The following is a 24,477-nucleotide window of genomic DNA, read 5'->3' as shown; positions in this document are numbered from 1 at the left end:
CATTTAAACGTGTGGCTTATTGAGCAGAGGTATGCGATTTAGAGGTTTTACCGATTAATTGGTTTATTTTGGAACATTTAATTATTATTTATTTTGATTATTGGCAAAATTCTGTACCAGCGGCCTCTTTGAGGTGACAAAAACAAACACTGACACCATGTGGGGATTTGCTGTATCTAAATCTTTCATCATTTTCAATATTCATCCATATATTTTAAAGTGAATTGAGGGAATGCAAGGAAAATTGTGACTAAGCTACATGGAACAGTGTCCCTTCAGCACATACATCGTGTATCCAACATCAAATCTTGTGTATAATAATAAACCTTACTACTCATTAAACCTCATATGGTGAAATACAGTTTACAAAACCCTTCATCTGGTGTGAATATATAGGCAATAAGCTTAAATTAGTAAATACCTGCATATAGAGCATTGTAACGGAGCCAAGTTTGTCATTTCAAAATAAGAGTCCCCAGTGTGTTTTGCCCTTGTTTATAGTTAAGTCACGCATTCTGCACCAAATCTTCAATTTCTTCTGGTCTTTTTTGGGATTTTGGTTGCACAATAAACTGCATCTGGGATTTGATTCATTTTTGACTCTTGTAGCCTCCGTGTCTGTGCCCTTCACAGTAAGGAAATTCTAAGAAAATATTTTTACATTCTATAAATACATTTTATAAAACAGTCATTTAATCAGTTATCTGCCTTCTCTGCCACCTTAGTGATTGGCATCGGCAAAATCCACCATCGGTCGACCTCTAATGCGATTACTTTTCTCAGAGATCTGACATATTTTGGCCTGCTGTATAGTACTGGGCAGTATGCAAGACATATTTTCACAATAGATTTATAGAAAAATATCACTATATCCTATTATGTCATCAACCCCCCTGCCTTGGTCAATGAATATGTATTTAATATTTACTGATTTTGCCTTAAATAAATTACATTTATTGAAACACAAAAAACTTAAACCAAAGATATTTCTAAATTCAAATTCCACTTGAATCGAAAAAGCTTTTAAAATAACAAAGTGATCAAAAAATTGCATTTAACCAGTAATCACCTCCCCAAATTCAAGCATTTGCCATCATGTAAGTATTCTTGAAAACAGGTGGAAAATACAAATTAAGATTTAAAGACAATTATGAATGAAATAAACACTATACAAATTACAATTTGAATATAAACTATTATCTCTCGAAAGTTGAATATAACCCACATTATTTCTGATTTCTTAAAACAGCTGCAATAGTTTGTTACTTCACTTAGTCTGTGCTTAAACAAATAGAAAACACCAGCTTTCCTATTTGATGTAAGCCTTATAATTTCCCTTGTGTTCCCTAATTAATGCCCTAATAATTTCCAATGTTTTTTTTTCAAATTTGTGTGTGTTGCGTTTCGGTTATACTGATAATTCTACCTAAAGATATTGAAATGCTACAAAATTTTAGGTTCAAGGTGAAAGTGTTCTTGTATTCTATTTTCTTTAATCACTTTAATATAAAGATATTGGAGCTGCAACGAGTAATCGATAAAATCACTAATAGTAAATAATGATTATTTATTGATTAGTTGGATATGTGCAGTGAGTTCCATCAGTGATGTCCCTTTACAGCCTAGTGAAAAATGTGTTTGGATGATGAAACATTTAAAAAGTGGAGACAAGCTGAAGAGGAAGAAACACGACCCAAGTTTTCCAGCACACGAGACATTTTTTATAAACACTTCAAATATAAAAACATACAGTTTAATGTGGAGCAGTTGCTGTGTCAGTTGCGTTGAGTGCTTGTGCTGTTTGATGCGCTTAAAGAGATGTTTCTCTGCAGCACATAACTTACATTTTACTGCTATTTTCTGTTCTATAATGTATACATGCCATAAATTACAAATCAGGAGTGTATTCCATTTTTGCAGAACTGTTTGTCTATGACAAGTGAGTCTCCATTAAACTTCACTGAGCAAGCGAACATGCACTGCATTTACAGATGATTGTACTGTATTAAACTGTATGTCATGCTGAATATAATCTATAGTTAAGCTAAGGGTCCTGTTATTTGATAGTTCTGATAATGCCAATTGTAATGTTTCACCAGTAAATTTATTATTGAGAAGAATAGTTTAGAAAAATGTAATCAGTGACTATACTATTTTAAAACTTAAAATATTAATTTAAAATTCTTAATCTATGTAATCAGTGACTGTGTACAACATATGTATCTTATATAATTGTGATCCTTTCAGCTGAGCAGAATTATTCATCTTTTTATTCTGTTGTCACCGTTGCCCTCTGCTGGGCTGATGTTTAGTCCCACTCCATCCCTGATGTATCATTTTGCACTTTAATGAAAAGCACTTTTTGTTAAGTTTTACTGTTTTGCATATGTCCTTAAAGTATATAAAAAAAAATCTAACTTAACTTTTCATGATTCAGGCTTTGTTTAAAGTTTTGTGAGTATCATAAATTCAGTATTGTGATTCAAACCAAATCCTTTTGATCTGTATCATATCGGAAGTTTATTTTTAAATTTAAATGTATTTATAAGAAATTAAATAAAAGTGTCAAAATAGTCGCTAGTGAGAGATATATTGCAGAGTTGCAGTCACAATGCATGTGAACTGCTTCATGGAAATAAAAGAACTAATTTCAATGAGCACCTGCTGAGATGGTCTGAGGTGACATCATGCTTAAAAAAAAAACACTTTAAAAACACAAAATAAGTTTTGGTTTATTCCATTTCCATACTGAAATGTGTGTTTCTCGCTAATTGTGTATCTTTCGCCTCCCACATGTCCCTAATGTTTTGGTTTTGATAAAATGGGGAGAGTGTTGAGGCAATTCATTGAAATTAGCAGCTTACTGTCATTTTAATTTCACAAATAAATGCAATCACAAGACGAGGAATTACAATCAAAAGGAACAGTTGCCCTTCTGTTAGGACTGTAATATTAGTCCTGATGTTGTGACTATTGCAGGCCACCGACCGGTACCGACCCAAAAGCGAATCATTGTGGACTTGTTTAAGCTAGTGGTGGAAACTTTCAGTCTTAGTATAAGGACCATCCATCATTTTACTATTAAAGAAAAATGATCCGGTGTAACATCAGAGTTTACATATGATACATTCCTGATATTCAATATGCTATTTTGAACAATAATCAAATCTAAAGCATTGTCATCTTAACTGTCCTGCATATTTGTCCATCAACTTTTAATGACCAGCTGAACATCTAAAATGAATTTAATGTCATAATGCAATTAAATTAAGCTCAGCAAAGCTCAGCAAATACAATCTGAGGTAAAGAGTGTTAGATTTAAAATATTTAACTGTTTTAAAATGTTCAAAATCTCGTTTTTGAATTGACAGTTCTTGACAGTCTTGAAAAAATTCTAGAACATTCTGAAAATGTCATTCAGACAACTTTTTTCATCTACAGAACAGTGTAGATCTAATTTAAGTTTGTGTAAAGAAAAGGCATGTATATGCCTAACAATATAATTTTTTCGTTTGGTAGTTTAATTTTTTTAATTTAATGGTTTATTTGTTTGGTAATTTATTTAATACAGGGAATTTTTTCAAATGGAAGCAAAACAATATTTTTATAGAATTGAGTGTTCCAAAAAAGCACACTAATTATTTTCTCCTAGGATTGTGTATTTATTTTTTATTTAAAAAATGCACATAAATTATGTTTTTTGTATTGAGGCTAATTCCACGAATGCCGTCTATTATTAATGGTGTAGAAAAGTAGCTTTAATAAATAAATGGATGGCTACCGTGATTACATTCATCGCAAAAAGTGGCCATTCACTTGTCGATAACAGGTGCATGACGCATACAAGATATTTGGGTTGGCACTCCTGGATGTGTCATGACGCAGCATCGGATCTGTGCAGGAATGCCATTAAGACCAATCCATAATGATTGGGGTAAATTCTGCCACGTGAACAAAATTTAGTTTTGATGCCAATTTTCTCGACAAAAACTGTTTCCAAACCAGATTTTCATGACATTTGATGTATCGACATAGAGTTTATGTTCTAGAGTTAAATGGAAAAATATTATGTCAGCACTTGTGAAAGTTTTGCGATAATTTGCGTTTCCATCAGCTATATCTGTAAACTTTTTGATGCACTATACCTTTTGTCACAAAAAATGTGTTTGTTTATTTGAATAAAAATTTACCAGTTTTATTGTGTCATATCATAATTTTATAACCAGAGCTCCTGTGTCTAGATTGTATCTTTTGAAGCTCAGGTATTTTTTTTTAATTTTCAAGAAAGAGTTTAATTTGAAGCCATCTTGCCCACTACAGTGTTTATCCAAATGCAGAATTCACCCATACATCTTTCTTTAAAAGAAATAATTGTGACTGACTGATTTCTCACATTATCTATCAGGAGAAAGAGAGGGCTCTGCAGGAAAGCACTGAGGCCACCAGCAGTGAACCCCGCTCTGTATCTCCTCCAGATCCCATAGAAGATTCCATACCGGATGGGGAGGCGAACAGACTGTTGGAGTGGCCTCAGCTGGAGCTGGAGAGAGTTAACAGTTTCCTGACCAGCCGCCTGGAGGAGATCAAAAACACCATCAAGGACTCTATCCGTGCCTCCTTCAGCATGTACGACCTCAACCTGGATGTAAATGACTTCCCCAAGAAGGCAGCCACACTGGAAGGCAACCACCTGCTGTCTCACCTCAACGGATCTTCTGATCTGCAGCAGATTGACTTGGATCTGGCACCGCTCTCACTTAAGAACTTCAAGAGAGATCTGGATATAGTCAATGGTTGGGAGGACACCACCACTGCTGCTAAAGACATCCAGAGGCTCCACTCCACACCCAGTTTGTCCAAGCTCATTCGAGTACGGTCCCCAGAACGATGCTCTGCCACAGGATCCGAGTCCACCCAGCCTGGCTGTACTAATGCAGCCAAGCCCAAGGAGGAAGCCCATGAAACCAAAACATCAACTGGGGCTGGATCCAAGATGAGGAAAGGTAAGAAACAACAGCAGAATCAGCGACAACAAGACCTTTTAACTCAGGAGCAGGCGGCCAGTACGAAAACTGTTAAAACTGAGACGCTAAAGGTGCAGGAAACAAGGGCAGCAGATTCTGATAAGAGCACCAAGGGTGGATCCAAACAGAACAACCAGACTCAGCAGCAAGCAGACTCGCAGAAAACAGGGAGCATGCGGTCAGAAGAGGGTAAAACGTGTAAGCAGACGTCCAACGTAGCCTCGAATGGTCATCATAGTACAGGGTTCAACTCGCAGAGAGGGAAGTGGTCGGAGCAAGATGTAGACACTAAAACCATCTCCAACACTCCCAATGCACAGCAGCAAGCACCCCAATTGAAGGGAAAAAGTAAAAACAAGAACAAAAGCAAGACGGAGAAGTCAAATAAAGCAATTGGTAAGTTTCAGTGTCAATTGAGATGCGGGTTGCCACTGTTTTGGCAGCACAAGGGGACCTACACAATATTAGGCAAGTGGTTTTAATGTTGTGGCTGATCGGTGTATTTATATGAGATTAAAGCGTGCAAGCATATATATATATAAAAATCAAGATGCAAGTTTGGTTTGTGTGTTTCAGTAATGAGATAAATTGTTTATTGTTAACAAATTTGTGGAGTAATGATACATTTTAAGAGCCTCTACTAAATGTTTTCAAGTAAAGTTCAAATAAGTTTTTTAAACAAGTTTTCTGCAAATTGCAGAAATGAGAATTTTTCTGGACATGCTCTGGTGAATGTTTTTTTTTAAACATGTCTTGATTTTACTTTTTACAATTATTTTAGTCTTCCCTTTTCATATTCTAAAAGAAAATATATTAAATCATTAAAAAAATAAAAGTGATTTGAATGAAATTTTCATGACTTAGAACAGAATTTCTAAGTCATGAATTTAATCTAACAAATCTGTATTCACTATTCACTAAAGCAGGGGTTCGGCAACCTACGGCACACGTGCCAGCATTGGCACGCGGAGAGGTACTCACTGGCATGGCAGCAACGGCAAGAGAGAGGAGTAGACCGTTTTATTTTTATGAAGTTCTGCACTTGCATTCCAGTCTACATCTTGATGTAATCCTTCCTCATGGTCACGTGGTGTGTTTTCATGAGTTGAATGGGAGGCTAAAGAAAACGTTAAAATGCAACGAGACTGCAGTATACCCAACAGACTGCGTGCAGCGCGTGCAAGCCATTCACACATCACAAGCCGGCAGCGCTTCACATTACGCAGGTAAACGCACCCGCTTTGTGTCGGTCAGGCTGCGGGGTGACAGCCAACATTACGTGTTTCATTTGTTTCTTTTTGCTTTCAGAACAACACGTGATGTAATAAGGAAAACACCATTATTAATCTTTGAGATTTCCAATCCAGCACACAGGTACACACTCCTTAAAACATAGTCACACTCAAAACTACATTAAACGATTAAAAGAGAAAACATAAACCCACATATTGGGGTTACAAATCTTTAAAAAAAGAGTCTCTTCAAAATATAAATTAAACCTGGAAATAAAGTTTTAGGATTTTGCATGTGGGATTCACAGAAAAGGGCAAAATACTTGATCGGCTTGTGATGCGTTAATGGCTTGCATGCTTAGCGTGAGCCTCGTCACACTTTAAAAGTGTTTAGCCTCTCATTCAGCTGATGAAAACCGGCACGAGGAAGGATTATATGAAGATGTAGATTGGAATGCAGGAGCGAAAAACTTAATATAAATAAAATATCCTGCTCCTCTCTCGCTGTTGCTTGCGTGCTAGTGATTACCCCTCTGTGAAAAATGTATGACATTATATAAGAAATATTTTAAATTACAAAAAATGTCATGATTAGTTATCAAATAAGCAATTTGTTACATTAACTGTGTTAACTCATTTTGTATAAAAGGACAGGTTTGACTAGGCGTTGGCACAGACATTGACCAGGAAAATAAAACATGGCACTCCAAGTAAAAAAGGTTGCTGACCCCTGCTCTAAAGGTTCATGGAAAAGTAATGGAAATTCTTTGGTCAAAATGTGTGGGAAATGTTTCATCATCTTGACTTTTTTTGGTTTTCTTTTGGTTTTCCATTATAGATGATGTGTTTCTTCCCAAAGACCTCGACCCTACAGAAATGGATGAGATCGATCGTGAAGTTGAATATTTTAAAAGGTAAAGCCCAGGCATTGTCAAAGACAAAATACTATTTTATTATTTATATATATATATATATATATAAGTAATATCACACGAGCAAGAGTGCGATATGGCCCTACATCAGCACTGCTGTGATATGGCCGCAGGCACGAGGCCACAAGCTATTACAGCAGTGCTGATGTAGGGCCATGTAGCACAAATGAGAGTGTGATATTGCTTATATACAACAGTTCAATGAACATGTAAATAAAAAGAAAATTAGGTAAAACAAGAGTACGGTCATAAAAAAGCATTTGTGCATGGAACTAATTTCTTACGCGACGTACCGTTGCTGGTTCAAAACAAATGATGCGTTCAAGCCTTCATCAGTAATTCAAAAGGTTCACTTCAGAAATAGTACCATGGCTTGTGCTGTTTCTAACAAGTTATTGGATAAACAAGGATGGATTGATGGGTGTGCGTGCGTGTGACAGAGACGGAACATGAGCGATCACCTGTTGCCACTCCCAAGCAGAGATGCTGTCAGCGTTCTGAAGATCAGCTTTCTCAGTGGAAAAATAGCATCCAAGCAGGGGAATGTCTCCCCATTTCATGGTAGCCGCGCAAGAGTCATTCACTATAGAAACAGCAATGTCCTCTGCCATTTTAAACAGTGTGTATCCAACGTGGAAACTCTGTAAATGCCTTGAGTTCTGTAAGCAAACAATCTGTTGTGTCTCTCATTATAATTATACATAGTTATCTTTAAATATAAAAATATTATATATATATAAAATATATAAAATAAAAAAAATATTCAGATAATTAAAATGCATTACATTCAAAAAGCAGAATTTGTCAATCAGTTGGAGATTTATTATGAGTGCTTGTTTAAGGATCCTTCAATGTACACCTGCATCAGACATTTTTTTTTTTAATTTTTTTTTAGAAACAAGCCAGGGGTATACATGGTACACAATATTACAGATATATTTTACAATAATGCCAAGACATTATATACATTACATAGTGCAATGGTTTTCAATGCTTTGGAGTTGTTGGATGTACAAAGAGTATTTAAATAATATTTGAAGTCTTTACAAAAAAGTGCAAATAGGGGCTTTATAGACATACATTTTATTGTTGTTGTTGTAATTTTAGTGTTATTTTTCACATAAGATTGATCTTATCATGATGATCTCATCAATGATGCAAAACGTTGCGAGCTGCAGACAGCAGGGTTGAGAGTGGAGCGTCTCCGTGTTAGAGTGCGCGTCACCTGGCAGAACCTTTTTGTTCTCCCGGTCTCGACTCCTGCTCAGAGATTGTGTCTCTTCGGCGACTGGTTGAAGCGAACTTTAATTAAGGATGAAGTAAAGATATATCGCCAAGCTGTGATCTGTGTTTCTGTGTTATTTTTTCTGGCCACCAGTTCAAATTTGAACATTCTAACCCAAATACAATTCAATTCTATATCTCCCTGGAAACTAAAGAAGCCTAATATCAATTTGGATTTGACTCATCAGAAGAAAGGAGTGACCCATCCAAATGTATATAGACAGCAATATTTGGAAATAAGAAACCCAATTCCCCTCCCATGTACCTATATTCACAGATGGCTCGAAGATGAAAAACAGTGTAACGGCAGCAATGGTGACTGGAAATCAACGCTATGGAATTCGTATTCCAAAACAGTGCTCAATTTTCTCTGCTGAGGCTCGTGCTTTACTTTTAGCTTTGGAGCACATTGAAAATTCTCTGCAAAAATTTTTTATAATTTTTACTGACTCTAAATCCTGCCTTCAAGCAATGGACACTTTAAAAATTGACCATCCTTTAGTGGACTGCATCTTAACCAAAGTGGATTATCTACTAAATCAGTTTTTCAGCATTATCTTTTGCTGGGTTCCAGGACATGTTGGTCTTGCAGGAAATGAACAAGCTGATGCAGCTGCTAAGGAAGCTCTTAATCAGGAAGTTAATGAATGTCAAATCCCTCCCTCAGATATCAGACCGATTATTAACCGATATATTTTAAATAAGTGGCAAGAAGAGTGGAATATGTGCAAGAACAATAAGTTGTATGTAATTCATCCGGAAATTTCAAACAGACTTTTTATCAATTTTAAAACAAGATTTGATCAAGTGGTCTACACCAGATGCCGTATAGGTCACGTAAATCTGACCCATGCCTTTTGCTTAAAGGTGAAGACCCAACCCTATGTATGTTTTGTAATATTCCCTTATCTGTCAAACATATTTTACTAGATTGTCCTGGTCTTAACACAAGTAGAATGCTCTTTTATGAAGTTACCTCGTTAAAGGACTTATTTAATGAGATTGTGCCTGAAAAGGTTTTGGATTTCTTATCATATATTAATCTTAAAAAAAATATTGTATAATATGACTTGCTATTTATATTTGTTTTGTTTTTATTGTATTTATATGATATTTGTTTTTTGTAATTGAATTCTTGCCATGAAAATAGCTTTGATCGCTGACATGGCATTAAATAAAACATACTACTACTACTACTACTGGCCACCAGTTCAGTGTCGGTCTGCTCGGTGTCCATCTTCACCTGATTTCCATGCTGAACACCAGAAACTCACATAACATGACCACACGTGCTACTTCCTAAACTGAGACTGACTGGTCATCTTTTTATTAGCTGTGTGGGCTCTCACGTCCACACATGCATCCGTCATATTATCGCACAGGCTGAGATTGCGATGAGATTAATCGTGCAGCATTAATATATATATATGTATGTGTATATGTGTGTGTGTGTGTATGCCAAATTTTTAAATACATCACTTATCTATGATAAACACATGAATCTGATTCCAAAAAATAAAAGGGAGACATAACAGAAATGAAAAGATTAAAAAGTTATTTTTAATACACTGATCACCATTTCAAGTGTTACAATCGTAATGTATGAAACAAATGGGTCTGAATTTCCCTTAATGCCAACAGAGTGTTATTGTTGTGCATAAAACATGTTCAAAACAATGCTAGGTATGCAAACAAATGCTAAATAAGCAGGATCACTTGGCAATAGAGGAGGTTGAGCAGGCATGGGAAAATATATTTGGTACATGGTCTACATTACTCACATTTAAGGAATAATTCACCCAAAAATAAAAATTATTCTCATCATTTACTCAACCTCATGCCATCTTAGATGTGTTTGACTTTCTTCTGCAGAACACAAAGAATATCTCAAATCTTTTGGTTCATACATTGAAAGTGAATCAGTGCTAATATTGAAGCTCCATAAATCAGCATAAAAGTAGTCTAATCCATGTGCCTCCAGTGGTTTAATCCATGTCTTCAGAAGCGATATGATAGATGTGGTGAGAAACAGATATTTTATTCCTTTTTTACTATTAATTCTCCTCCCTGCTCAGTGAACCTCCACTTTAAATTTTACATTGTTCTTCTTGTGTTTTTGTTGATTCACTTTCTACTGGGCAGAGAGAAGAAGCATACTTTTATGTGCTTTTTTGGAGCATAAAAATGTTGGCATCCTTTCACTTGCATTGAATGGACCATACAGAGCTGAGATATTCATCTTGTGTTCTCATTCTCATGCATGATGCGCAATTTTCTGAAGTGTTTGACTGGTGGAATGTTCTGCTCTGAAGTATTGCTCTACAAACGTTGATACTTTTCTATCTTTATAAAGGCTAATCACAATTAAATTATCTTATCATCTCTACTTTCCTGGTAACTTATTATACCAATTAACACTCTACATCAGGGGTCAGTATTATTAAAAATGTCACTGTTTTATTCTATTACATTAATACTTTTAAAGCTACTAAAGTTATTCAGCCAAAGGTAGCGAGTGTTTTCCTCGTTTCCTTGTTATTGTTGTATGATTAATAGCCTTAATATGACATAGCTTACTAGACCGTGTGCCAATTCGGATACATGTACACTTCAAATCCAACATTTTGATGCAAAAATGCTTTTTGTCCCACTGATGAAGTTCACTTTAGACATAAACGACTGTATACATTAAATCCTCAGCAAGACGGGCATTGGCGGAATAAAGTGTATTTGATCATTTAGGCGCATGCCTGCATTAGCGTTCAAACATTAGCCACCTGTCAATCAAACAGCGCACAGCAATAGATGTCAGGAAATTAAAAAGTAAATCTTTTATATTTCATCTATATCATCCAACCAGTGATGCTCTTGCTATCATGATTGATGTAATGAACACCCCTGTTCTAGATTTAGAGCATAGGCTAAATATAGAAAACTACTCAAAAGTTTGATCAAGGACGTCTCTCTATTCCGATAAACGTCTAGATACTTTTATATCTCACAGCAGCCTAATAATCTCAGTGATAGTTCAATTACAGACTACGTTATAGACACAGAATCTAGAAGCAGAAATATGAAATTTACCTCTGTTTCTTCAAATTAGAGGCAGGATTAATGCTGATATATGGCTTGAGCAAGTTAAACTCACATGACACGATCATGCAATTGGCCTTTTTCACTGCGAAAAACCCTTTTAGGTGCGGCCGTGATGTTCTTGTGTAAAACTGTGCTTGAGGAGTTCTCCACAGTTGGTGCTGATCTACTGCAGAGTGGTGGTGGCGTAAATTAACAGGTCTGTTAATCAGCAAGGTTAATCAGAAGGTCGCTGGTTCGAACCCCACGACCACCATTGTGTCCTCGAGCAAGGCACTTAACTCCAGGTTGCTCCAGGGGGATTGTCCCTGTAATAATTTCACTGTAAGTCGCTTTGGATAAAAGCGTCTGCCAAATGCGTAAATGTAAATGTAAATTTGATGGGAGTCTCGAGAATCTCCACAGCCAATCATGTTGGTAGATAAAAATAAAATCAGGACAGGGAAGTAGTGAACACACACGGTGGGAAAATAGCGCCGTAAAAGTACAGTTATAGCACTTAAAATATACTTATAAAGTATATGGGTCATTCAGTTACTTGTCCGGAAATAAAAATTACTATTTATTTATTTTGCTGTTTTCTAAAATTAGCAGTAAAAATGGCTTTTTGATGTTAACAAAATGCATTAAAATTGTAACGAATCCTAAGAAAGTACCCTGTTTATTTAATACAATTTGTGGGTCATTGACAAATAACATTCAAGATTGAAGATTTATCAACATATGAAACAACCCCACACCTTTACACTGAACATGTCCTCTCTAGAAACATATCTTCCACCCCTGAAAAAACATATATACATATAAAAGCAGGATATTGATTGTCAGATGGAACAACCCACCAAAACAATCATAATATTAATGACATAAAAATTTATATTATTTGTAAAAATTGCATTTACCTCAACAATTTAAAAATATAGATATATTTTAAAATAGTTTAAGGAAAATATGATACTACTTTTTACACTTGGGTGTGTGATGTATTTTGGTTGTATGACCTGACATTTTTGTTATTAAATACAAAATTTGGATGTGTTAAAAATGTTTGCTATGTTCAAAACCAAATGAAACCATTTGGGAGGGAGGGAGAGAGAAGGACGTGCAAAAGCGGATTTCCTGTATTAGCACAGATTCTGGAATTAATACAGAGACAATACTTCCACGCAGAATTTCAGGCACTGTTGATTATTTTCAACAGCAGGATATAATTATAATTATTTCAGGTATTTATTTTCATCATTATGGTTTCAGTGTCGACTCACCCTTGCAAACATCCACTTGTCGTGCGCGGACAAGCGTTTATGTCGAGTCCTGAGTTATATTGCCACTTTTCGTTGCCACTGTTTTTAAGCAAAGTCGACACACTGGCTCGTTCACATTATTGGGCTCTCCTGTCTCATTGGGATTAAAGCCAAAATGTTCCCACACCGGAGCTGTGAAATGCGGCTTTGAAGCTGTGTGCGTGCGTGCGTGTGTGTCTCGCAGAGGCAGCACGAGTGGCTAAAATGTTGGTGACATTTATTCTTATGTAAACAAACATGCATGGGGCAATATCAAGGTCAGCTAAAATTTTCGAGGTCATGTCCATATATCGTACCATAAGTTGTTAATGTAATTATCGTGACAGACCTAAGTGGCATTCAACTGATCACAAAGTATAGTCAGGATATTACTGATGTAAAAAAAACAGCACCATCACTATTTGAAAAAAGTAATTTTTTATCTTATCTAGACAGGCCCCATTTCCAGCAGCCATCACGCCAAAACCTTATTCTTGAGTAATCATGATAAATTGATAATTTGGTGCTGAAAATCACTTTCTATTATATCAAACACAGTTGAAAGCTATTTGGTTCATTAAATGAAGCTTAACATTGTCTTTATGTTTGTTTTTGAGTTGCTACAGTATGCAATAGACTGGCATGTCTTAAGGTCAATATTAGGTCAAAAATGGCAAAAAAAGAAACAGCTTTCTCTAGAAACTCATCAGTCAATCATTATTTTGAGGAATGAAGGCTATACAATGCTTGAAATTGCCAAAACAACTTAAGATTTCATACAAAGGTGTACACTACAGTCTTCAAAGGACAACTGGCTCTAATAAGGACAGAAAGAGATGTGGAAGGCCAGATGTACAACTAAACAAGAGGATAAGTACATCAGAGTCTCTAGTTTGAGAAATAGATGCCTCACATGTCCTCAGCTGACAGCTTCATTGAATTCTACCCGCTCAACACCAGTTTCACATAAAACCGTAAAGAGAAGACTCAGGGGTGCAGGCATTATGGGAAGAATTGCAAAGAAAAAGCCACTTTTGAAACAAAAAAAAAAAAAAAAAGAAAAGGTTAGAGTGGGCAAAGAAACACAGACATTGGACAACAGATAATTGGAAAAGAGTGTTATGGATCTTAACACCATTGAGCTTTTGTGGGATCAGCTAGACTGTAAGGTGTGTGAGAAGTGCCCGACAAGACAGACACATCTATGGCAAGTGCTGCAGGAAGTGTGAGGTGAAATGTCACCTGCATATCTGGACAAACTGACAGCTAGAATGTAAAGGATCTGCAAAGCTGTCATTGCTGCACGTTAAGGTTTTTTTGATGAAAACTCTTTTAAATAGTTTAAGATTTTTTTTTCAAGTTTTAATAGTAATTTTTCTAATTATTAATATCCTGATTATACATTGTGATCAGTTGAATGCCACTTTGGCGAATAAAAGTACCAATTTATTTCCATAAGAGCAAAATCTGTACGTACGCTGTGTGTGTGTGTGTCAAATGTTGGTAATAGGCTGAAAAATATCAAGATATACTTTTGTAGCCATTTTGTCCAACCCTGGTGTAGAATCACTAAAAGTTAATATCTAGTTTCTGACTCTCTGTGTCTTATCTTTGTCTTGATGTCTCCATTTGCTTAGGTTTTGCCTTGATTCTGCTAAACAAACCCGACAGAAGGTGGCCGTGAACTGGTCCAACTTCAGCCTCAAAAAGATGCCCTCAAATGCAGCTCAGTAACAGATAGGTGATGGTAAACAGACCCCCTCCCAGCAAGACTGTACTTTAAACCAGTTTGGCCTTTGGTTACTGTACTTGACACTCAAAGGTTGTTCACTCTCCCAACACTTTCTGCTTCTAAGCCACGGGACCTTGATTTTCACCACCGATCATCCAACGTCTTTTTATTTGATCTGTTGTTAGCGTGGGGTTGCACAGCATTTTGATCTCAGTCATAAAATCTGCATCTTGTTCTTGCATAACTCACTAAAAGACATTTGGGTACCAATCCGATGCATCTATATATTTAGTATGTACACCATGATTTTACAAGAAAAACATTTTAAGAAATTTGACCTATATCAACACTTTTATAATCTCTTTATGTGGTTAAAAAGTTACTTCTGGTTTAAAATTCACAATCATGCATTTTTTTAGACACCACTCACCCTGAAAATATACTGTAGTCTTAGAATAGATGCAAAAAAACAAAAAAAACCAAAGCTCAAGTTGCTGTATCATGTCTGATTTTCGCAATGGAGGTAAAAGTCAGCAAAGACTTGTGTTCACTGATGTGTTTTAGTTTGTACAACTGTCAGCTGGATACATTTTTATACTATACCCTTCACATTCACAGTCAGATTTGTAAGGCTGAGTGCTGTGCTTAATATGCAGCTGTGATAGTTTAAATGCACAAACGGTGAACTGTGCACATGGACTTTAAATCCATTAACATGAACAAGATTAATTGACCTATGCTACAATGTATGACTTGTGAAAAGAAACATGTTTTCATTACTTTGGACATTTTCAGAGAAAAATAATCAACACTAAATGAACTGATTTTTAAAGATCTGTATACGTTGACTGTCACTTTTCTAAAAGGAGAATATGAGCTGCGTTTCCCTTGCATGATGCGTAAAACTGACAAGAATAGGCTACTACTAAACTGTCCCCTGTCTTTCCACTCCATAAAAAATGCTGTTCCAACCTGAGTGTTGGCAAGATTCCCTGACTGAAATCTCATGTTGGTATACCTGCTGATCCTCCCATGTTGTGGTTTGGATATAGTTCTGTGCTGTGACCACGTCCACAATGCTGTTGTAAGTTTTGGAAGTGCAACATCACTCTTGTTTTTCTGCATGATGGTATCAGAGCTGTTCTGATACATCCAGACACTTGCAGCAGTTCTGCTTGTGTAGTTTGAGTCCATTGGTGCGTAACAAGTTCAGACATGTCTTTGTTTTTAACCTTCTTTTTTCCTAAATATCATACATTTTATGATGATTTAAGGGGTTTTATGATTCTCCTCAATGGTACATCATTTGTACATCTTTTTTTTTGTCCTAGCCATGGCATTATGTTCTGCATATTTTATTGCACATGTCCCTGACGTTGAGCCCCTTCTGGTGTAAAATCCAAACTATCAATATGTTGGAAATTAGGGTCTGGTATATGTTAAACAACATAACATTTTCCATTGAAGGATTGCGATGAAAATGATCATTTTTAAATCTGTTTGAGGTTTTTGTTTTCATATTTTTCCATGTCTTTGACTTTATCCAGGTTATAATAAACTAGAAACATTATCTTTAAACATCTGGAATGTAGATTTATACTATACCATATATGGCCAAGTGTATGTTGGCTTTGTTTTATTTTTTTGTTTTTTATTATTATAATAATTATTGTTATTATTCACTTTTGATACTGTGAAAATCTTTCGTGCTGAAAGATTAAAACATGACAGTTTTGAGAAAAAAAAACTCTGTGTGGTGTTGGCTTTATAAAGTTCTTGCATGAAATACATATTTTACAGATCTAACAGATCTAATAAAATTCCACAAGACACTAAGAACATTAAGATAATAAACAAGTACACTTTTATTGTTCGTTAAGTCCCAAATGTAAGTTTACTGGCTTTACGTAAAATAAAGTTTAGTGTTAAAGCAGAGAAAAGTGCGTGTTACGACAGTAAGTCACCATTTGGGGAAATGCAAATGAATGGGGAGAGCCGTAACCTGACACCTATCTGTCGCCAAATTGTCAATTTTTCTCTTAAAACTGCAGTTTTATCGTAGTAAGTTCTACACATAATTCTAAAAGTATTTATTTAGTGTAAAACATGTTGAGGATTAGCAGACAGGTGGTCAATTGATTAAGTGAGCTGTTTCTTCACAAAAGCAGTTTATTAAGCACATTCAAGTATCTCCAAAGACATCCTTCCATACTGCTCATGTCAGTGGTACCGCTGCGTTACGCATAGCCAGTTAGCCACTCTTTTTAGCTCTCTATTGAAACACGTGTCTTCAAGTCCTTTTTGGGCCAACGTAGTTTACGTAACTTGTACGTCGCCGGGCAGTCGCTGAGGCTCTTGCAGTGTAGCATGCTAGAGTTTAATGTAACATTTATCAAACTTTGCTGCACTAAATATTATCTCTAAATTATATTTATAAATGTACCCCGTTGTTTCGAACAACATGGAAGTAGAAAACCGTCCCAAAATGTTGAGTTATCATCGAACATTAATGATTTTTTTTTTTTGGAAAATGTATGGAAACAGTAAATATTCGAACAACATATTCATGCCACTTTCACTATATTAAAAGTGTGATTATATTGTTACATCTAACGTAATGTTTGCTTTAGGCATCTAACATGGGCTGCTGTATGAGCAGTTTACATAATCCGATGAATGTGTCGAATTTAGCTAACGTGAATGCGTGTTTGTTTTTCTCGAACTACTGTGAAGTAATTATTTAAGAAAAAGACTCTGCTATTACCAAACTTATAATTAATAATTGTTCTCTATTCTTTTTCACCATGCTTTGTAGCGTTATATCTTGCAGTAACCCTAAAGTGATAGAAAGTGTGCTCCAGAACTGCTGTTTCATTTTTATAAAAATATATCTATATATTTTATAAAAATGAAACTATAGTTTCTGATTATTATTATTATACATGCAGTGTAACCTTATGTTAATTGTGAGACTAAATGGAATCCCCTGTAAATATTCCCAATTTATTTCTTATTTTTAAACATCTGATATCTTTTCAACAACAACAACAAAAAAATTCTAACCCTTAGACATATTGCCATAAAATATCAGTTAATTCTGATTTAGATATATTAAATATAAGCCTTATTGAATTAATTTGGGGTTTATATTAATAAAGTTTACATTCATAAATGTATTAAGTTCAATTATTTTACAAAAAAGGGCGAAACTGTTTTTTTTTTTTTTTTTGTATGTCCTCATAAAAGTTAGGATATGAGATATCAACTTAAGTTATGTGTCAGCTGCCAGTGTATGGAATGTAACGCTGTATGACTTTCTCAGAGGAGAGGAGAGGTCAGCATCAGAGGGCTCAGAAAATGACGACCATGTGCCATATGTTCCTGTTAAGGTCAGAAAACAGCAGATGGTAAGCAACCTCTACTAAGATTTCAGTACAGACATTCACTGTAAAGGCAATTGTGTATTATTTTCCTGCGGCATCTCTGTGGTGGACTTCTTCTGTTATTGCCCTTGTAACATGTCACACAGGTTCTGGAGGAACTGTCTCATTTGATCAGGGGGATGTCTGTAATATATGTTTTCCTTGATATTTTTATTTTCTCCTCAATTTGGAATTCCCAATGTGCTCGAAGTCCTCATGGTGGCGTAGTGCATCAATCCGTGTGGCGGAGGACGAATCTAAGTTGCCTCCGCATCTGAGACCGTCAACCTGTGCATCTTATCGTGTTGTTACTTGTTGAGCCTGTTACAGCGGAGACTTAGCGCATGTGGAGGCCCACGCTATTATCCGCCCCATCCACGCACTCATCACGTGCCCCACCGAGAGCGAGAACCAGTGGTTAAATTGGCTTTTGTAGGGAGGGGGAGCCTTTATTTATGGTGAGTGGTCATCATTCAAAATCCCGCCGTAAAATGACTTAATGTGTTTTTACACCAAAGGGGTTCTTTTTCCAGTATTAATGTGTAAGGTAGGGTTGAGTAGTTATTCAAACAAAGACAAATACTTTACAATTCACTTACTTGATTATTATTTTATACCTTGAATGTTAACATGAAACAACTCGAAACAACTGTTTCTATGAAACAACTCGAACAACACTTGAGGCACTTGTGTGCAGACATAACAGTTTACACTTTAAATACATCACATTTTCTTATTCACATACTACAATTCATGCATTCATCAGCTTCCAAATAGGAGTAAAGGCAGGCTCCTCTGGTTTATGCTACCTTTGTCTACAGGCAGCATGGTCTGCTGACCTCCTTGTCATCACCCTCCTCCTAACAAACTTAGTTGGGTTCCACAACTCTAGTGGTGGACCCACTAACTTTACGAACATCAGCTTATGTTTAATCTTTTTTTTTTTTTAAACTATCAACAGAGATATATTTATAGCATTTTTTAACATGAAAAAATATTTATAAAATCAAAGTTTTTTGGAAAAAGATGCTTTGTCTTATGTGTAAGGCATTTAGATGAGTTCACCAGATGTGTTTTGACATGGGTAGGTCAAAAGGTATATCATAACATCGTCATGGTAACATGTTGTATAATTGGATATAACTTTATACAGAAAAGGTTTGTAAGTGATTTGATCACACTAAAATCGTTTTTACACGCATATTGTTTGTCTTGCGGCTACACTTTTAAAACATTGAGTATTTTAATGTTTAAAAATTGGCCCTCATTCCCTTCCATTGTAAGTGCCTCACCGTAAAATTGATTTGTACTTTTTTTAAAGAAGTGGAGGGACGAGTTGAATTAATATTTATTTTTATTATTTTGTGTGTGTGTGTTTATCTACATTATGCCACACATGCTGTCTGTAAACCACCCGATTTCCCTTTATCTGGATGACGTGAGCCAGAGTAAACAGCGCGGCAGTGTGAGTGTGTGACGCTGGGTAACAGAGCTCCTCCTGAAGACTCCTCCTGTTGCGATTTATTTGTTTTACCCCCGGCAAAAAGTTAATTCCGTCTGCAGTATTCCTTCATTGCGATCCCAATAACAGCAGGGAAAGAAAGGAATATATCCTATCCCTTGAAGCTGACTGTTGTGGAGACGCAGCATGCAAACTTTTTTCAGGAGTGTACATGTGATACATATTCACTGACACTGACTATTTTTGTTGTGTACATTAAAAATGTGATTATTGAAATTTAACTGCTTGCTTTAATTTATTTTTGGTTTTGTAGAAACTTGTTTTGTGGAAACTTTAAAATGTAAATACACAGAGTGAACTTAATTCCCTGAGTCTCTTGTGTTGAATGCTTTTCAACGAGTGGTGTTAAAAGACTTGACAAAAACTACTGACAACCCGAACTATAATACAAATGACAGAAACCCTGTCTGCACTAATGTTTAAAATTAACATTAGAGTAGGAAAACATTACAATGCTGTTGATTGTGCTTAACTTGTATCGAACCCAAAGTATTTATTTAAATCTGTACATTATAACGTGTGTGTGTGTGTGTGTGTGTATGTATGTATGTATGTATGTATGTGTATATATATATAGATAGATAGATAGATAGATAGATAGATAGATATATATATATAGATATATATAGATATATATAGATATATATATATAGATATATATAGATATATATATATATAGATATAGATATATATATATATATATATATATATATATATATATATATATATATATATATATATATATATATATATATATATATTTAAATATGATTTGTTTATTAATGTTTTTAAGTAGTGGAGTATGTCCAAGAAGAGGCTAAAATTGTTTATCTCTTAGATCAGTGGTTCCTAAACTTTTTACAGTGGCGTACCCCTTCAAACATTCAACATCCTTTCGTGGACCCCCTCTCTAATGTATAGATAAAATTCACACAATGTAATTTGAAAATATGTCTGTTTAACACAATTATCTTTGTAAAACAACTCCCTTATATTAAACATGTTATATTTCTACATGCTATATTAATAATATACGTATACTGAATAAATGGTTTAACAATTGAGATGGATATGCTAGATTTGACCTCCTTCATCGCGTCGTGGTATGCAAGAATAGCGTTCGGTTCTGTGCCTGGAATTGTGCATTATTGCAAGTACTGCATTGCCGGCCAACTTCGAGCATTGCGGGTAAGCATCTGTGCGTTCAACTCAAGGGGCTTTTTTATGTCACATTTGACACTGTTAGCAAGGTTGAGCTCATTTGCTGAAAAAACATCATGCAACAATGTAAAAACAGGTCTCTAGTGTGCAAGCAAATGTAAGTGAAAATTACTGCGTTTGAATATGGATGTCTGACACCTGTCATCAAAGCTTATGAACTTATACCATCAGAATCAAAAACTCTGTATGCATCTAACGATAAATACAAATTACGTTTTAAACTGCGGGAATAAACTAAACTAAAATCGTGGATGACTGACATGTGCGAGTCTGGTTAAACGGTAAGTATTTTACTTGCTATCAATTAGCTACGTCACCTAGCACTGGGCTGACGAAAAAAGGTACTTGTGTGATGCACGATGCATGAGTAGATGCATTTTTTAACCGCAAAAAATCGGGTTATTTCATTGCATGTTTTTTGGACTTTTATGACAGCCATTTTGGTGTTTCTACACTAGAGGGCACACAAAATAATGTTTGCCAGTGAGAAATACATGAACTGGGTTTGAATGTTATTTTAGACTGATGAAATTGAAAGAAAGGTAAATCTCAGAATGTAATTCGCGTACCCCCATTGTCACCTCACGTACCCCAATTTGGGAAACACTGTCCTAGAGTGTCTCCAGAAGACCCCACCTCTAGTATGTAGCCTATACATTTCTTTAAAGCTGAAGAACACCCCAAACCCACACCATTGCTTGAGCCAATATTGCTGGGTCGGGCGGTTGGAATGCTCAAACAAACAGTTTTCGCAGTTTTTGGGGAAATCAGCCTACAAATGGCTTGTTAGAGTTGTCTGTGCCTATTAACTGGGATTGGAAGAAGTATTTGAACAAAACAATTACAGACATCATCTATGATCCAACTATATCCAAGAAATCCTAAACAATCTTTTCTTTTGGCTATAGTTCTCACATTATCCACAATATTGTCTCAGGTATTCATATTTGCAGAGAAGAAAGGAGATGTTGTTGCCATGCACGAGTATCTTCTGGTGAAAGTTATGGAGGCAGTGGCTATACATGGAGGAAAAGATATTACATCAACTATCTCAATCTACTTGTGGAGCAAATGTCATCAATCCGCTTTATGCATGCTGAGTCCAAAGAGCTACTGGCATTATCTACTGGTCGTCAGTTTCTGCTACTTTGACAACTCTGTTGTGTTATGAAAATGCTAAACCTTGTGTACTTTTCAGACCAGAAAGAGAGAACGAAAGCCATTGAGGCATTCAAAGAGGGAAAGAAAGACGTCTTGGTTGTGACAGATGTTGCTTCGAAGGATTATCCAGCACGTAGGCAATTATGACATGCCAGAGGAGATTGAGAACTACGGTTGGTGTTCAGATCATTGGCACATACATATTCATGTTCAAGTTTTTACATGTGTATTGAGTAGGGCTGCAACTTATGATTATTTCGATAATCGCTTAATCTAACAATGAATTACGACTATTATTCAACTATTCGGCGATTATTGCACCGATTAATCATTAGCTCTTACCGATTATTCAGCTTGTGCCTGGCTTAAAAAGTTGTATTAAACATGCTTACTAACAATAAAGAGGACATAATCATCTTTTAACAATACCTCTAAATGACATTCACTGAATTAAAGGGGGAAAAATACTTTTTATTAAATGTATTATATATAAAGTTTAATTCAGTGAAGAAATTCACTGCTAAAAATAATATTGTTATCAAGTGTTTTTGTCTTGTTTTCCAATTAAAAATTTCTAAAAATCCTTAAAACAAGATACATTTAATTGAGAAGCAACATATAAGATATTTCTAAGTGTATTTTTTCACTTGGTTATACTTCTGCAAGTGCAGTAAAGACAAAATATAATTGTATTTAAGATCTGTTCTCTAAAAGCAAGTATAAATATCTTATCTGCTGCTTCTGTGTAATAACATACACAGTGACAAATATATTATTGTAAAATAGCTCAAGGACGGGACGGAAACGAACGTCAACTTAAGGGGTAAGTTTTTTAATTCTTAAGTTTTTTTACAATACAACAGAGACAGTCTTCCTTGGTTCGCTCTCATGCTCCGTCGCTCCTGCCCTTTTATGCCGCTCTCCTCACATTACTGAAATTAGACACAGGTGTTAGTTATCATTTAGCTCAGGTGTGAGCGCCCTTACCGCTTTTCTCTCCCGGGCGGGCGCTTGACCACGCCCCCGCTGCCACAATTATGATTCAGTAAGTAGCGAGCCATCACGTTATAATCTAGCTGCATTAAGCGAGTGTGTTCAAGGGACAAGAGTCCCCATGACAGAGTGTGCCTCAGCCGGGTGCAGTTTTAATTTTAAACTTTTAATGAAGATATAACGCAGTAAATATAACTGCATTTAAGATGTAATACCGGGGTGTTTCCTTGAAAGATGCTTGACACGCAAGAGAGTGCTTATGTATTTATTATTTTGTATTTTTGCATTATAATTCCCTCATTCTTTGAGATCTACATCACCTGAAGCTGTTTGGAAAGTTTTGAGTGCATCTGGACTGTGAGCTGTGTAATTCTTCCTCTCATCAGTCAGGCACGAGCTGCAGTGCTGATCTCGCGGGCCATCATTAGTTTCATATCTGATCTCATGTTAAGTTAAATTAGATCAAACGACTATTCTACAACACATTTATTGTCGACAATATTTTAGTGTTGACATTGTCGATAACGCCGACTAACCGTTTCAGCCCTAATATTGAGTAACTTTGTATCTTCATGTTGTTCTACAGTCTGCAGAATAGGTAGATCCGGAAAGACTGGCATAGCCACACCGTTTATCAACAGGATGTGGTGAGTATTTTGATTGGTTAATTGATTGACACTTGTATTTTCTTGTATCGTTTGGCCTTGTTTCTTTTTCTTCTCTTTTCTATGTTTCTGTCTTTCTAAAATAATACAACAATACACAATGAGTAAACAGTATGAGAACATACATTTATGCCATTGAGCGTGTCTAAATCCTTGGTTTCTCCATAGATGAGTCAGTGCTGATGAATCTGAAAGATCTGCTGGTTGAAGGCAAACATAAGGTTCCTCCGGTAGTGCAGGTCCTCCAAACGGGAGACGATATGTTGGATATTGGAGGTACAAATTACATGTCCAATTGAGCACTTGTCCAACACTTTTTAACATATGCATGGTTGTGTTGAGAGACTCTTTGGTGCCTTATGAAAATATAAACTAATTTGGACAGTTTTTTGCTTTTCCCATGCCAGAAGAGAGAGGCTGTACATTTTGCAGTGGTTTGGGCCACAGGATCACAGACTGTCCCAAATGGGAGGCCATGCAGACAAAACAGGTCACCAACATTGGCTGCAAAGACTACTTGGCCAACAGCTCCATGGACTTCTAATGCTGTCTAATTTTTCTATCACATCTTTCCTGGAGAGAGGCTTCTGTGTCATGTCTTAGATTATATTGTACAGAAATTGATTATTCTAGGAACTGTGTACATTTGCTTTTCCGTGAAATTGTCATGGGATGGACTGATATTTTTGTGGTTAGAACATACAGTAAAAAAATGCAGCTTTGTGCAAGGAAAAAGGTATATATTTTTTAGTTGGTTGTTTTCCCTTCATACTGCTGTCCTTAATGTAATAACGTACTGATTCTGAAGTGTTGCAATATTTGTATCGTGCTCATGCATGTTTTGATTGCTTATTTGCTAAGCATCTACTGTAATTAAATGGTCAACTTCAACTCATGCACCCTCTTTGTTTTA

At 35.8% G+C, this 24,477-nt stretch overlaps 1 protein-coding gene across 3 annotated transcripts in view; it reads left to right on the top strand.

Annotated features, from left to right (window-relative positions):
- LOC127663292 (protein FAM193B-like) overlaps positions 1 to 16,298 on the top strand; it is a 34,311-nt gene extending 18,013 nt beyond the window's left edge. For all 3 annotated transcript variants that reach the window (XM_052154806.1, XM_052154805.1, XM_052154804.1), the window contains 3 exons: positions 4,406 to 5,420; positions 7,095 to 7,170; positions 14,486 to 16,298. In XM_052154806.1, the coding sequence (XP_052010766.1) occupies positions 4,406 to 5,420; positions 7,095 to 7,170; positions 14,486 to 14,582 (1,188 nt within the window). In that variant the 3' untranslated portion in view covers positions 14,583 to 16,298. The remainder of the gene's footprint in view (positions 1 to 4,405; positions 5,421 to 7,094; positions 7,171 to 14,485) is intronic.
- Positions 16,299 to 24,477: the final 8,179 nt, after the last annotated feature.

This window comes from Xyrauchen texanus, chromosome 23, assembly GCF_025860055.1.
Source record: "Xyrauchen texanus isolate HMW12.3.18 chromosome 23, RBS_HiC_50CHRs, whole genome shotgun sequence".
Classification (NCBI taxonomy): Eukaryota; Metazoa; Chordata; class Actinopteri; order Cypriniformes; family Catostomidae; genus Xyrauchen; species Xyrauchen texanus.
Note: the sequence above shows the minus strand (reverse complement) of the source record. Positions and strands in the feature narration are given on the sequence as shown.